The sequence below is a fragment of the Chanos chanos genome, chromosome 2 (genome assembly GCF_902362185.1).
Source record: "Chanos chanos chromosome 2, fChaCha1.1, whole genome shotgun sequence".
Taxonomy (NCBI): Eukaryota; Metazoa; Chordata; class Actinopteri; order Gonorynchiformes; family Chanidae; genus Chanos; species Chanos chanos.
In genome coordinates, this window is record NC_044496.1 from 41,806,336 (window position 1) to 41,823,107 (window position 16,772).

The 16,772-nt window shown below is 39.2% G+C and overlaps 2 protein-coding genes across 4 annotated transcripts; both read left to right on the forward strand.

Moving 5' to 3' along the window:
- Positions 1-1,184: 1,184 nt before the first annotated feature.
- LOC115805291 (hyaluronidase-5) lies at positions 1,185-5,226 on the forward strand. 3 transcript variants are annotated; one of them, XM_030765831.1, is made up of 4 exons: positions 1,185-1,244; positions 1,889-2,831; positions 3,155-3,244; positions 4,593-5,226. In XM_030765831.1, exons 2-4 carry the CDS (start codon positions 1,935-1,937, stop codon positions 4,926-4,928), a joined length of 1,323 nt encoding a protein of 440 aa, XP_030621691.1. In that variant the 5' UTR covers positions 1,185-1,244; positions 1,889-1,934; the 3' UTR covers positions 4,929-5,226. The 3 variants fall into 3 exon arrangements, with proteins under 3 accessions (XP_030621691.1, XP_030621689.1, XP_030621690.1); XM_030765829.1 differs by lacking the exon at positions 1,185-1,244 and adding an exon at positions 1,395-1,439; XM_030765830.1 differs by lacking the exon at positions 1,185-1,244 and adding an exon at positions 1,395-1,439 and having other exon boundaries at positions 1,892-2,831.
- Positions 5,227-8,129: 2,903 nt separating this feature from the next.
- LOC115804856 (hyaluronidase-5-like) lies at positions 8,130-10,935 on the forward strand. The gene is made up of 3 exons (XM_030765346.1): positions 8,130-9,059; positions 9,518-9,607; positions 10,525-10,935. The coding sequence occupies exons 1-3, from the start codon at positions 8,130-8,132 to the stop codon at positions 10,933-10,935; spliced, it is 1,431 nt and encodes a 476-aa protein (XP_030621206.1).
- Positions 10,936-16,772: the final 5,837 nt, after the last annotated feature.

Below are 16,772 nucleotides of genomic sequence, written 5' to 3' on the forward strand. Positions count from 1 at the left end.
TAACCAAACACCCTATGAGGAGAATGCAATAAGTCATGAATGTTGCTTGAATCTCAATGCACTGCAAATAAAGGATGGTAACGTTTCTCACTTTGGTTTCTTTGATATATATATATATATATATATATATATATATATATATATATATATATATATATATATATTTATTTATTTTATTTTATTTTTTTTTTCCAGGGAAACTGTACTTGTCATTAAGCATCACTAATCTAAGTTGTAACTAGGGCTGTGCAACATGAGACAAAAACTCCACATCATCTGTTGTGTGCTGTGTACTGCTGCTGATTTTTTTCTTTAACAAAATTACAAATGAAGATAAATTGTTCTGTAATTCTTTCATTTTTATAAAAATTAATTGAAGAGATGCCATCATACAGTTTACTTCCCACTAATGAATGAAGTGATTTACACAAAGTGCAGCAGTGGGCCTTAAAAGACTCCACCAAAGCTATGAAGGACTGGCCAGCTGGTGCCCCAGGGCAGGGTAATTTTTCAATCCTTATTCTGCCCAAACCCAATAAACAGGTCCCAAAGGAAGTACAAAAACATAAAATCAAGACTAGACAGCTCTCTCACACATGCACTAATCGCACAAACTAATCAGACACACCTGCCAAATAAGACATGATTGTGCAGCCAGTTCAAAAATTACATCTAGTGCCCCAAAATAAGGGGAACCTGGCGTGAAAAGTGCTGATCTTTCTAAATGGTTCATCTGATAAGGAGGAAAATACCCTCAAATTAAAGCTGACAGTCTGAACTTTAACCACAACAATCTTATTGTTTCATTTCAAACCCAAAGTGTTGGAAGAAGGAGCCAAATCAATAAAAATAAAACACTGTTGACTTTTGGAGCTCACTTTGCATGCCAGATTGCATTTTTAACCTTTTTTTTTTTTTTAATAGCTCAAACTTTTTTTTTTTAAGCTTTGAAACTTAGGGCTGTTTGCAGAGGACTGAATTTGGACAATGTTTAACTGCAAAGAAAGTTTTTTTTTCTTTTTTTTTTTTTTCTTTTTTTGAAGTTTCAGGGTTCTGTACTCAGGACATTTCCAGATCAGAAAAGGTCAAAGGTACCTAAATACCTTAGAGGTGCTTTGTGTTTCATATTCTGACGAGAGTAAAAGGATCACACGTGGTCATGGGGCTTGTGTGCATACAGATAATATACGACACATTCATCAAATTGGAATTGCTGTGGATTTCTTCATTCACAAGACGGACAGGTATTTATATAATTTTTGCTTATGCATTCTTAAAGGTAATATCACATAGTATTAAGTCACTTGGCCTCAGATAGATGTAGACTGCTGCACATCAGGAGTTAGATTCTGCTAATATTTAACAGTGTGAGCAAACAGCAGACAGTTCGCCACTGCTGTCACCCCGGTCAGTAAACTGTTCAAAAGGGCTACAGACAGGTAAGACACTCATGTTAAGTTTTTGATTCAGAATATTTTTCTTTGGCCGGTTGGCTTTATCCTTGATCACGACATGTCCACATTAAGTTCTTTTGATGACTGTAACAGCAGAGTGATGATGTCTCTCATTCAAATCAGAGCACAAAACACTAGAACATTCCACAGCACTAATGTAATGAAAGTACAGGAAATGAAACATGAATGAGTACTCTTTGCCTATCATGAAATAGGACTTTATGTCCTGGGGGTGATTTTCTCATGGTGTAATAACCATATTCTTTTTAATGTGATTTTGTTTTCTTGCAATTAATTGAACAGGCATGAATGTGTTAGTTGAACTGAAAGGTGATAAAAAAATATTATTCCTCTATCGGGAGAAAAAATTCTCAGCGTACTCTGAACTACGATTTCAATTGCTAATGTGCAATATCCACCCACTTCCTCTGCAGCAGAACCAGAACCATATCTCAGTTGATAAAGCGATATCCAAAGCTAATGTCTGCCTTCATCCTCTTCCTGCTGGTCGGAATCTGTTTTGCATCACCCCCTCCACCCACGGCTGCCCCACTGTTCGAGGGGAAGCCCTTTGTGCTCATATGGAATGGCCCAGTCTCCAAATGCAAACAACTCCAGATCCATTTGGATATGTCAGTCTTCCAAGATGTCACCACTCCAGCCAGAGTGGCTAACCAGTCTCTGACCCTGTTCTACAAGAATCGTATAGGGCTCTTCCCTTACACAGATCAACACACCCTAAAACAGTATAATGGTGGCATACCTCAGAGGGGAAACTTGACTGAGAGCCTGACTAAAGCCAGAGCTGAATTCGTCAAGTATCTTCCTAACACATCCCCCGGCCTGGCTGTTATTGACTGGGAAGAGTGGTTACCCATGTTTGACAGGAGCTTGGAAACAATGGAGCTCTACAGAAAGCTGAGCATCAACTACACCCGTGAACTAGATCCTTCTCTGACTATCGAGCAGGCTATCAGGCGGGCCAAGTGGCACTTCCAGACAAATGCAAGGAAGTACATGGAAAAGACAATAGGGTTGGGACTTACACTCCGACCAAAATACCTGTGGGGATACTATTTGTTCCCTGATTGCCACAATTATGAGTGGGAAGATTCAGACTATACAGGGAAGTGTTCTGAGGCAACTAAGGAATTGAATGATGAGCTGCTGTGGCTATGGAAGGCCAGCACTGCCCTGTACCCATCAGCGTACCTGCCAGCCTCAATGAGCCAACGTTACGAAGCAGCATTATTTGTCCGGAACCAGGTGCAGGAAGCTCTGAGGGTATCAGCTTTACCCAAGCATCCCTCCACTGCACCCGTCTATGTGTATTTACGGCCTCTTTTCCGAGAGCAAAAGAAGCTTTACTTGAGTGAGGTGAAGTAACTGAATTTCTTTACTTGAGTGAGGTGAAGTAACTGAATTTCTTTACTTGAGTGAGGTGAAGTAACTGAATTTCTTTACTTGAGTGAGGTGAAGTAACTGAATTTCTTTACTTGAGTCAGGTGAAGTAACTGAATTTCTTTACTTGAGTCAGGTGAAGTAACTGAATTTCTTTACTTGAGTCAGGTGAAGTAACTGAATTTCTTTACTTGAGTCAGGTGAAGTAACTGAATTTCTTTTTGAGGTGCTAATGCCTTTGCAGTTTTCCAGTGGTATAATTTTTTACCCATTTGCTGTCCTTTGTTGGCTTTCCTCAGGTTGACCTGGTAAGGAGCATTGGCGAGAGTGCAGCTCTGGGATCCTCAGGAGTGGTGTTATGGGGATCCAGCTCTGATTATAATGACAAAGTAAAGTCTAAAAATCCTTGAATTTTCATAAATGATAACTTGCTGTTCTTTGCCTGTGCTTCATTGTACATCGATTCCTGGGTGATTCTTCAACTATGGTAATTTTTGTGTCCCTGGAAGACATAAGAAAAACAAAAAAACATTTCCACATTTTTATTTTTGTCATACTTAATTCACACCAAGAAAAACTTTACTATTTTATGCCTTTTATGTACGGTTTTACTACATTGCCTTTGTCCCTAAGCTGGACTTTCGATCTTCAACCCTGCTTTATTTCAAATTAATGTCTATTTTAATGAAATATATTATATATTGTAATATTTCTTCATATTTTCTTGTATTTTTCATCAAAAGAACCCCTGCTCCTCGGGTTCACTGATATTTCCACCACACTGTACAAAATAGAATTCTGGGATCATGTTTTAGCATTTGTATACTTGGTAATCATAGGGGGTAGTAAAAAGAGGAAAAATCAAGGCAAATATGAGTTAAATTGAGAGTATGTTTATTGGGTGTCATTTCCAAACAGGTCATATTTAATATGAATGTGAAAGCGACAGGACCAATTTCATTTAATATTTTGTATTTCAGTGTACTCTAAAACTGACATTAGCAGGCTAATATATAATGAGATTTAAAAAAAAAGTATGACAAAATGTCATTTCCACAACAACCATTTCCACAACAGGAAATGATGATTTCCTCTTAATATCAGAGTGAAATATCTATTCAGTAACAAAATCATTACAGCCACTCTCAGAATGTGTTTTTACAGAATGGAGAAATAAACCATAGCAACGTATTTTTAAATAAAAAAAAATACGTGAGATGCTATATGCTGAAATTTTCCTGACCAAAATGGACCACAGTTGAAGAATCACCCTCCAATGCCATGATGTAATTCTTCTTCACTGCTCTTTGACTCATATGGCCATTACTCAACTCGCATGTCTCATATGAAACAGACTGTCAAGTCTATGCTCCCATTATCGAATGATCTGATGAGAACGGTCAACATTTGAAAACAGAGCATTTTTTTTATTATTACTTTCACTTCATGAGGTACTTTCAGAGACTCCATTTGTCAGCTCATGTCAGCTTTTTTTTTTCAGCGCAACTGAAATAGCGTTAATGACTCACTATGGCTTGTTAACCACATGATCCACAAATGAAGCAACATAGAATGTACTCACATATAGCAGTTAACAGTTAACTGACAACCACAATGGTTTTATCACCATTATATGTAAAAACACGCTTCTTTAAAAAGCCCACATTAATTACATGGTATTCTGGTGGCAACTCAAAGCCTTTCTCCCTCTCTCTCTCTCTCTCTCTCTCCTTACAGGCATCCTGTGAAGCCCTGTCCTCTTACCTGTCTGATACGCTAAACCCTTACATTGCTAATGTGACAGCTGCAGCCTCTCTCTGCAGCAAAATGCTGTGCCAAGGCAGTGGGCGTTGCGTTAGGAAAAATTATGATTCAGATGACTACCTTCACCTCAATCCAGAGAGTTTTCACATCCAAATGAATAATGAGACATACCTGGCCACAGGTGTATTGTCACGTGGAGACGTCATTGCATGGGCGGACAAGTTCACCTGTCAGTGCTATGCCAACCAAACCTGCTCAGCCCAAATTCCCTCTGTGCTTCCTGAAAATCCAGTCATCATTGAACTCTAGCTGTGAAACTCTCTCTTAGGTCTAAAGACCTCTTAAGGACTCATTGGCAAACTCATATTGGTTGCTGAATCGAAATCCAATCTGTGCTGTAATGAAGTGAACATTTTCTCATGTTTAAGAGTAGAATTCCACTTATTGTCAAAAGTTGTTTTTTTATAACTGTAGTTTCCATCATGAGTCCAAGGCACAATATTGTTCATTGTATGCTTCGGAATGCATTGTGACTATGCAAATAATTCTGTTTCTGGTTCTGCTAATTATGTTCATTAAAAACTGATATGAGTAGGACACAACTTTATTACAACTCGCTTTTATGTGTGTAATTTACTCCAGAGGTATCAAATGGTTGATGCACACTTTTTTTTTCTGAGGAATCTAGTTCTCACATTGCATCTCCCCAGACATTGAAGCTGATTAGTTCATTACCACAGATTAAGCCCAGATAATATGATGTATTCAGTTTGGCTCCATTATTTAGAATCATCATATTGATGACACACATAACTGTTTTGGGGTTTTTCTCATTTATCATTAAATGTTGGTTTGTTGTTTTTTGTGTGACTGAGACATTGCAAATTGCAAGTCTAATTTGTACATTAAATCTATCTGTGTGTTGTATTTAGCACTCGGAAAAGTGGACTGCTCTGCTCATGAGAATGCCTCATTATTACAATAACAGAATAGTATTTATCACCCATGTATCACCATGTAGTTGGAGCTCCCTGTGTTTCGTAAATGTATATTTGACATCCATACTAGACCTATTGTTTTTCCAGCACTGCAATTCTGCTTTCCCATGAGAACATAAATACAGCCTGTCCACTGTCATGTAGGTATTCCAATGATGACCTTACAGGTTCACAATAGATAACACATGTTTATTTCCAGCCTTGAATGTTTGATTAAGTGATTTTTGCTGTCAATGTTTCACATATATAGCTGCCATTCCTCAGACAGCTTTGTTCTAAACTTTATTTACCCCTGTCTGAAATGCCAGAGAAGGACACTATATCAGCACCACGAGGTACCTGTCTGGAGCAGAATGTTAAGAAATTGTACTTGATTCATTTGATGAAACTTGATGATCCAGGGACACTTCCTTTCCATTACGTTTGTGTGGTCAATGGTCCTTAATCACCTTTTATTCATTAGAGGGGCACTTTGTTTGATTTGTGTGGTGCCTATGCAAAGTACCAGTGTAAAATCCTCTCAGCCCACATGACTTTTATTCATAACCTTGGTGCTATTGTTAACATGTACAGACAACGTGACAATTTGATACCTGCTGCCATGCTTTGTAGAGCTACTGTGCTGTGAAAAGTGACGACTACATTCATAAGAAGTAGAATATGTAGAGCACCATATAAGAATATCTGTTTTTAATGGGAAATATTTGTTCTGTCCAACCCAAGCCAACAAAGGAAAGGAAATTGAGTGTGACTCATTTCATAAAGGGAAAAAAAAAAAAATTACATTGGTAAGCATATTTTCTCTATTGGTCATGGCTGGTACCTTGCTGCTGCAACCTGTTTTGTAAATTACTATCTTTAAGGGACATTGTAACATTAGATGTTCTATTTTAGCATAAAGTATTATTAGTCTAGTTTGTTTTAAGGATAATTCTGTTGCATCACAATTCGAGGCAAACCTTTTGATAAATTCCACCTAAAAGAGAGCTTTAATTGAAAAACAAAACCCATGACATCTCTGGCTCATCCCAGGACACACCAGTAATATGTGCATTTGACTGAACATTGTCCTGGATTCTCCTCTCTTTCGCACTGGAAATAAATTTTTAGTGGTGTTTCCACAGAGAATCCTGACAAAGGCTTTTGCCGTCGGCTGACATGAGAATCCAAACATGTTTCTACAAGTGCCTGGCATGTCATTTTAACCACCTTCAGCTTTAACCACAGTTGAACTTATTTAGGGAAAACGTTGTTCAAACCTATCTATACAAGGCCGAAGCTCCTAGCAATGTCCGACACACAAACAAGTAAGTTTGCCGGGGGGACGTTGCACAGACTGAAAGGAATGCTTTCGAAGAAGGGACTTGTGGAACTGGGTGGCTTGTTGTAAATCTGAGATTCCTTTATATATTTCAATTTTTACGCTCTGCTAATGTTCTTTGACTTCTTCCTCCTGCTCTGGTAGCTAAGAGTTCTTTTGTCTTACCTGTTTGTCTGAACATGTGCAAAAGGTCATTACTGACATTTATTATATTTTCTAAACTAAATGTAAAACAGTTTTGTTAATACTAGGTTTGTCTGAGTTATAGAATTTGGGGTGGTTTGCTGAGGGATTAAGATCGGTCCTGGATTAGTCCTGGATTAGCCAATCCTGGAAATGATCTTTCAAAGCACATTACATATTGAAATATGGCATCTAACCACTTCCAACAAAACAAAAATGGATGGCCTATTTCAGCTCTGTCATGAAGTGTCTCACATTGCTTAGAGTTGGAAATGGCTGGAAATTGATTTAAAAACAGTGAAAAAACAGGAAACTTAAGCGAAAAGAACATGTCAGGTTGCGGCAAACAGGAACAGAGGCATGCATAAACTTGTAACACATGCTGAGTAATGTCCCAATCTGTTTTGGTGCAACAGTGGAATATTACTGTTGGCCTTTGAATGCAGTTTGATTCATTGGTTTGTGAAAAAACAGGCAAGTTAGGGGTTAAGTAGTCAAGTATAAGAATGATGCTCACACAGCCTCGAACACAACTGCCAAAAACGCCGTCAGGTGTACAAGGAATATTTGAATAGGAATTCAACAAGTCTGAGAGGTTTCTTACTCTTTTGTTTTATCATGTGTATTAATTTTAAATTTATGTAATTATGTATTATATTATGAAATGTACATGTAACTTATGTGCTTGAATATTTTATGAACTTATATCAAAACTCATACATCTGTCTTTCAGTAAAATGAACTTTAAATGTAAACATGGAATTTTAAAATGCATTTTTCAGCTTATTTTTAAATTTAGAGACAGATTTTAGGTATTGAATGACGGTAATATCTAAAGATGCATTACCAACACCTCTTTTTGCTTAATTCTTGCAAATGTTTGTTAACAGTGTCAGTTTTGTGTTACAGTGTTTGAAACGGTTTGTAAATATTTTCTCAAAAAATATTTAAGTTGAAAGATTTTTGTATATCATTCTGCTTTCAGGTTCTTCAGAAAGGTATAGAAACATGTTCTCTTCCTGCAGTCAGCGCTTGGCGAATTTGATTCATCTGATAATTTTAGCGGTCCATCATTGTACAGCAATAACGACTAGCCCGCCTTTGAAGCCAGGCTATCCTTTTCTGTTCACGTGGAATGCTCCAACAGAACTCTGCCAGAGTCGCTTTGGCATCAACTTAGACCTCTCCCACTTTCAGTTAGTGAGTAGCACCTTGAAGAGTGCCACTAACCAGAGCATTTCCATTTTCTACACTGACCGCTTCGGTCTATTCCCCTACGTGGATGAAGAAACCGAGAAGCTCTATGATGAGGGACTGCCGCAGCGCATCGATTTCCAGGAGCATCGCGAGCTGGCCGAGGATGACATTCTCTTCTACATCCCTGACAACCAGCCTGGGCTTGCCGTACTGGACTTCGAGGAGTGGCGACCCCAGTGGATCCGAAACTGGGGCAGTAAAGAGATTTACCGTGACTTGTCCGTCAAGTTCATCATGCAGAAAAATATGTCCATATCATTTGAAAGGGCAGAGGACTTGGCAAGAGAGGTGTTTGAAAGGGCAGCAAAAAAGTACTTTCTTAGATCTTTGAGGCTGGGTCAAACCCTGAGACCCTCTCGTCGTTGGGGTTACTATCTCTACCCTGACTGTTATAATTATGACTATAACAGTGACATGGATGGTTTCACCGGAGAATGCCCAGAGATTGAGAAGAAGAGGAATAATAACCTGCTTTGGCTTTGGGAGCAGTCCACTGCTCTCTTCCCCTCCATTTACCTGGAACAAGCTCTGAGGGAGTCCCACAAGGCCACGCTGTATGTCCGACATCGCATCCAAGAGGCCATGAGAGTTTCCAGGCTCCCTAACAGCACCCGCTCCATCCCCATCTATGCTTACATCCGGCCTCTGTTCAAAGACAATGATATGGTCTACATGTCAGAAGTGAGTGTACCTTAGTGGCTTGAGCTGTGCTAATATTACAAGTGCAAAGAGAGAGTTTGGATAGCGTAACTGCTGGTCATTTTCAGAAGTGTCTCTCTTTGCTTCTTTTTTACTCACATCATACATGACTTGAGCTGTCGTGTATTTCCTTCCTTTTCAATCCAGCATTTACTCTAAGGAAAAACAGAGATGTCTATTCAGATTTAAAATCTATCTGTAATTGCGTGCAATAAGTTGGACAATGCTTAGTCATTTATTTTCTTCATTTGATTCTGCAAATGGAATAAAACAAGCACAATTAAACATACCATTTTAAAATATTCTAATGTTAATGGCCAAAGCAACTACTAATTGCCATTTTAGTAGCAATGTGTGTATACGTGGCGGACAAGACCAGTTGTGCTTTATGTCTCAGAGGATCCTGGTGATATTCACCGTATGTGTGCTGTCTTTCTCAGTATGACCTGGTGAACACTATCGGAGAGGCAGCCGCTTTAGGTGCCGCTGGTGTGATTTCCTGGGGTGACATGAATATCACAGAATCAGAGGTATGTCCTTAATATGATTTTTTATATTCTTTTTTCAAACTACCATTACACATTGTGATTCTTTCATAAATGTTACAGCGACAATGCCAACGTCAGCCACCCAGAGCATTTTTATGTCTGTAGTTTTTTTTTTTTTTTAATTTAGTCTAGTTCTAGTCAGTGCATTTCGACAGGCAGAGACAACAAAGAGCAGTCAGATGTGGCATAACATGGCTACATTGCTCAAACACATCTTCGTTTTTCAACATTTTTATTTCTTGTGAGGGGATGAATAGAGTTGGAGGCAGTCCTTAAGAGAACCTGTCTTAACATATAGGCTCATCTGATAGTTCTTGCCCGTGGATTAAAATCAAATCTGTTGAAGTCATGCCAGTACATTTCTTTCTTATCTCCTGTTTTATTGCTTATTACTCTATCATCCTCTGATAAAGCAGACAGCAGAGTAATTCCAGAACTTATGCTCTAAGGCACACGTGTTTGAACCGAAGAATTGATGTATCAAAGCTCAATTAAAATTCTTTATTCAAAAACCCACTAGTATGATCCTATTAACCTTGCATACTATTGGTATTCACTCCAACCTTGAATGGTTGCATACCCTGCAACCAACATTTGCAACAACTGATCCAATCAATTGGCTCATATTTTTGACCACAATGGGTAAATAGCTGATCAGTTGTAGTAAATTGTTAGTATAAAATCATTCCTGACATACTGCCCTCCAGTGGTCAAGACCACAGCTTTATAAACTGTGCCCATGTATAGAAATGCTGTGCTCGAAATCTCATTTACATGACCAGATGGTGTATTAAAAAAGTTGTTTAATCTTTGCATTAAGTTGTCTCAGACAGGTGAAATGTGACAAGCATAAATATAGCCCAGTTACAAGAATGTGCTTTGATTCCCCTGTGATACAGGCATCCTGCTCCAGAGCTAGACGTCATCTGGAGAAAACAATGAACCGCTATATCCTTAACGTCACCACGGCAACCCAGTTGTGCAGCAAAGCCCTGTGTCAGTCTGAGGGCCGGTGCATTAGGAAGATTTGGGACAGGAGTGATTACCTCCATCTGGACCCACAACGGTACCGCATTCGTTTTGACAACACCGGCCAGCTGTTTGTGAAAGGTCAGCTCTCTCAGGAAGACATTGACTGGTTTGCCAAGAGGTTTGATTGTCTCTGTTACTCTGAGCAGAACTGTCTGTCCCCTCTTGTCTTGAACGCCGTCTCCAATTTTGTCCATAGTGACGGATCCTCTTCATCCCCTACACCAGTCTTACTGATCTTAGTAGCATCCGCTCTGTGGACAGCTGTGCTGCAGGTTTAGACAGAAGACTTTGTTGGAGGCAAAATGACAACGTCCAATCTACTGCTTTAAGATGGTCGCAGACACAGAGAGACTCAGCTCTTGTAGTACGAGAGAGTTTCGTTTTTTTGTAGTATGCTATAATTATAGAAGTTCTATTTCACAGTGAAATTTCATTACCATTTGTATACACTTTCATATCAATTTGTATAAAGCTAATTTTCACTCTTGTAAATTTTCTTTCATTTGTTTGTAAATAAAAAGCAAAACGTCAAATTGATTTTGTGAGAAGTGTTATTTTAGCTGCTTTTGCGACATTTTCATGGTTTTGTAATGTAAATGTATGCACCTCAGATTTCTTTTTAAGAAGAAATAAACTCCAAGAAACAGTACACTTTGAAAAAATAATTAATCATATTTCATATAATTCATATAATTAATCAACTCTGAGGAGCCATACCCATTACTACACTGATTGTGACATTATTCAGGTAATGAACATTATTCTCCTAGATTACATGAGATGGGGACAATGGCATTTAATTGTATTTAATCTATTAAAACTTTGCATTGAGACATCCTGAGGAGAGGGCAGATTGGATGTCTCCGCCTAACAAATGCATTTAGGTAGATTAATGTTGGTAAACAGCTTGAGTCTCTTATGTATTAATCCCTGTGTTCTTATACACAAAGCTGTGTTGCCCTTACATTGCAACCAACTAAGGAAGGGCCAATGAAAAGTCATTGCCTGATATAGTTCCCATCTAAATTTGAATGATGCACAATCCAGTGGAGCAGCAATGAGCCAATACAAAGGAGTGCAGTGGTGTTTCTGCACCATGCACCAAAAAAAAAATAGATAATATCTGACTGCAGATGGCAGCAAAGACCAAATGTTATTGCTTAAATGTCATTGGTTACACAACACTTATATGCTTCCTCAAACATGGTTTTTGTGCTTTGCAGGGGGAAGCACACTAAAATTGTAAGGCAAAGCTTAATGCTTAGCCAGTGTCCCAAACATATCTCATAGTGAAATTTGTGAAATAAATTGCTTTTGTTGACAGCCTCCTCTCATCTAAATGTAAATGTCTTCAGTGTGGGGAAAATACCTCCAAGATAAACACTGTAATTGTAGATAGGAGTACTTACAAAATAAATCTTTTTCCCTCCACTAAAATGTCAAATAGCCTTTACTAACATTATTAATCTTTAGAAATTAGACATCTTATGATTTTGTCATATGGCATCTGAGCTTCTATTTTCTTCTATTTCTTCCCCTCTTGAAATCAAATTTTATATCAATGTCTTATAAAAGATAAACAGCTCTCCAAGAAAAGAAAACCAGACTATTAACAGAATAAACTTAAAATAGAACAATCTGAAGGTGGCTTTAAGCAGCAAACTTAAAAAAAAAGAAGTTTTGTTTGACAAGTGGTTCTTGGCCGGGCCGTATACTGGCTTAATTGGATTTTAGAATTGCAGACAGTGTGCTGCAAACCTACTGGTACAGAGAAAAACCTAATAAAGCTTAATGAGATTTCGCAAGCTTTGATTTCACACGATCTGACAGCTCTCATACACTCTAATCTGCCCTTCCTCAGCACACTCAGAGGAGCCAGGAACAGTTTGTCCATGCCAAGTCATATATTTGTTTGTTTCTTTTTTTTTTAATCATCTGTCTCCCTCAACTCTTTTCTTATCCTGTTTCATGTATTAAACATGTTTCTACATGAAGGTATCCCATAAAGAAAAAGATACTGAAGGATAGTGTGTGATCCTTACCAAACAAAACTACTGACAAGATGTGTGTGTGCGTGTGTGTATGAGAGAGAAAGAGAGAGAGAGAGCATATTTATCAAAGACAGTAGTATGTGTGACCATCTCCACAAAGAACTGAGGAGGAGAGGTAAAAGCATACAAATCTTTGCCTCTGCTTTTCTCTAATGTGTATAATAGTTTAACAGATTCATTTATTTTTGGGCTGAAAATTAAGCTTGTTCAACAAAAGAAGACAAGTCAACTCAACTCACAAAGCTTACTCCGCTCTCATCATAAGAGCTCCTGAAATGAGCAACCCTCTTTGCCTCTTATGGGACCTGGCAGTAATTAACCATCATTGCCAGCAGGTCTGGGAGGGCTGCTTGGGAATTCCTTATATGGGTTAAAAGATGGCCCAAATAAGGATTTCCTGACCCTCAAGTGACCAGGGAGGAGTTCATAGGTAGAGCAAGGAAAGCATAATGTAGCTGTACTCATTACTGCCATGCCCTTCTATGCTAACTGCATCATTTTGGACTATTGGGATCAATGACTCATGATTGAAATACTGTGATGCATACACACACATATACACACACACATATACACACACACACCATTTAGCCCCTTCAGTACATCTGGCTTGCACTTTAGTAGCAGAATATGTTTTTAGCCCGCAGGCAGCACATCTGTCTCCCAGGAGATTTTGTTTAGAAAAGCTAACATCAGGTCAAATTTCAGAGAGACTTTTGAGGGCCTACATTGACCCTCGTTCAGTTCAAGGAGACAGTTATCAACAGGATCCTGAAAAGATGGTGGGGGTGCATTTTGGAGAGAAAATACCACATAATGTAGAGGAATTGGAGGGTGGGGGTTGGGGTGGTTTGTGTGTATTTGTGCATTTGCTTATGGTTCCCTTAATGCGTGTAGGCTTACCCACTGACATAGATTCTTAACCCCCATTTTTGCCCCATCTGTCAAAAAGTGATTGTAACTCCTAGCTTTTCCCTTTAGTACCCCAAACACATGAGGCTCTCCACCATGTGGTTGACTGTGTGTGTGTGTGTGTGTGTATGTGCATGTGTGGGTGTATGTGTGTGCATGTTTAAACACAACAGCTTAAATTCTCAGGAATTCATTCTCACAGTAATAGGGTACTATTACTATCATGTAAACTGTGTGTGTGCGTGCGTGTGTGTGTGAGAGTGTGTGTGTGTGCATGCGTGCGAACACAAACGTGAACACAAACGTGAACTCGTGTGCGCACGCTTATGTTATTGTTTGTGTCCAGAGGCGCATTACACAATTGTAATATTTACAGAATTGTGTTGTAAAATGTTTACAGAGTTGTAATATTTGCTTAAATGAGGAGTTTTATACCCTAGGGTGCAGCACTGTGGGATGGTGAAATAGATGACAACTGTATTACCAAACAGTGCTTACTCTGAATTAAAAAGCCATCATCCTGAATTGCTACATTCTGACTTTAATTTTGGTATTTCCAATACTACAGCACATGGGAAATTGTACAGTTATCTATTGCAGGCTGCCAAACAGCAGAAAACACTCTTGCCTGATTTACCATGTCAAGTGATTTAGCAAAACATATCAACACAGTCAGTGAGCAATCTGAAAGAATTTCTTGTGTGCTCTCTCTCCCTCTCACATGTGCACAGACACACAGACACAGACACACACACGCACACACACACAGAGTAATACCAGGTATTGGCCTGGCTGTACACTGAGCCTGTATTTCATTAGTATAGTTTTGCGTATTAGGGTACTATTACTCATTTCATGGCACTGTTTCTGCCTAAACTCATGGCACACTATAGCTAGCTCATGTGTAAATGTCATCCAAGGCTAGACTAACAGAGAGCCAACGCCATAGACACTTGAGACAAGGACGCACCACATGATTTGTATACTTTTGTGCAGGCCCATGCCCAATTGTGCATGATAATCTGGCAAACATTTACAATATTTTGAAAAGGCCTCAATTTGTTCGCAGAATTAAGAAGGTCTTTTATCCCTTCCTCATTTAAACGAAATGGAGATAATGAGTTTGGGGCCGGATGGTCATAATTACCGCTGTTTGTGGTCCATAAATTCCTTTAATTCCGTTCATTTCTTTGCAGTTCATATTTCTCTGTGTTTCTCTGTGATTTTGAACATTGCCTAGGTCCGGGAGTTCCGACTGTGAGTTTTCACAAAGAGCTCTGCTCACTAACTATACCACTGACAGTGAGTGATCATCGTCAGTGCACAGCCAGAGCACAGCTGAACTCGCTGACTCCTCAGTCTTCACCTCTATCTGAGGACCAAGATCCCTATGACCAAGCTCTCCCTCCCTATGACCAAGAACCAGCCTTCTCTCCACACTGACAAAAGGAGCAATGACATTCCTGATCAGAGCTTATTTGGCTCTAATGCATGATGTAGCATCGTCCCTCGCATTAACTGTAAACAAAACAATGAACTTACTTACATGAGCGGAAACATCATCTCAGTTTCTATGGCATAAAGTGGTTTTGTAATTCTGTTTTGATTTTCTGTTTTTCCGTGTGAGTGCTGACTTTGCTCTGAGGATTACAGCACTAGCAGCCCAGCACTGTTTTAGCAGTAAATTCATTTGCACATTTGCCTGTTGGGTAAAAGTCATTCCTTACAGCAGTTCGTGAAAAGGTTTAGATCTAGTCTCTTATTTGTAACTAAAAATGAGATGTTAAAGCATTGTCCAAACCAAGAGAGTCTAACATTTTTTCCACTCTTGCACCACCCATATAGCAATCATCTTCACAAACCATATATTTAAATGAGTGACCCATATTTCAGTATAACATCATTGTACAGATATCTTCTACAACTCATCTCAGTTCACCAGAATAATGAGATGCTGTGATGCGTGAAGGCACACTGGCTTCAGGCTTGTTGACGAAAGGGAGCTCGTTAACACAAGTCTCTTACAATTAGTAATTATCAGCTGTATTTTCTGGCCGCAGCACCAGAAATAATGCTTTCCACTGACAGATGAGCTCAACTGGACCGCCTCCCTCTATCCTTCCATCCCTCCACCTCTTTTTCTTCCTCTGTCTTCCTCTGCGTCCTGCACTCTGTCACACTAGTCCTTGTCAGGGAGGACGAGATGCAGCTGTCCCCGCCGTGTCCCCGCGGCCAGGGTCAGAATGTTCCACAGAGATACCATTAGCCTGGCTACAGCAGGGCTATTGTGTAGGGAGAGTTTGGTACATGCTAAACAGTGCTAAAATATGAAATGTCGTTCACAATTAGATATGACATTTAGTGGACCCAAATTAATCTTCCAAGAATATTGCTGTCTAGACCTCTTAAGACAGGAGTTGTGTTCTCTCATAAGCAGTGTGTAAAACACTTTTGGTGGATATGTTTCTATAAATGATTTTCATTTTTGCGTGGACACAATAGCCATGGTTATCCCTGATGATGTGACTCACAATAGCTCTGGTGAGTTATAACATTTGATTGTCCAGAAAAATATATACATTGAATTATGGTTATTCTGTTGCTATAAAAAAATCACTCTCAGTACAGCGGGATGTTTCTGAGAAAACGTAAATGGGTGAGAGGAGGTTATTTATCTTCTACTTCAATGTGGCCTGATCCAGAAATGTTCTGTGTCTTTCCCTTTCATTTCTCCTGAGAATGAATTAGACTGGGATCGAATCATAACCTCAAAACTGTCAAATCTTTTGTTACCATAGCAACCACCTGATAGAGTGTCCTCTGTAAGGCTGTCATCTTCACATAGGCAAGATGTCTCTGATGATTTTGCCCGGTAAATGCGTCCTCAGGCAGTCCGTAGGAATGAGCAGAACTGCCGATCTTTATCTCACACACACGGCTGAGGAGCTGTGGAAGAGGAGCACCTAGGGGAGAACACTGACCTTCATGACTGCCCGGGGATATCTGAAGACCATTCAGAGGCTAAATGTAAAATTCATCAGACTGACCCATCTCACTGAAATGAAAGATGGCCATAAATTTCTAATGCTGAGGCCAAGGACTACCCCACTTAATACAAATTTATACACTCCTCAAAGGTTCAAAACCACAGT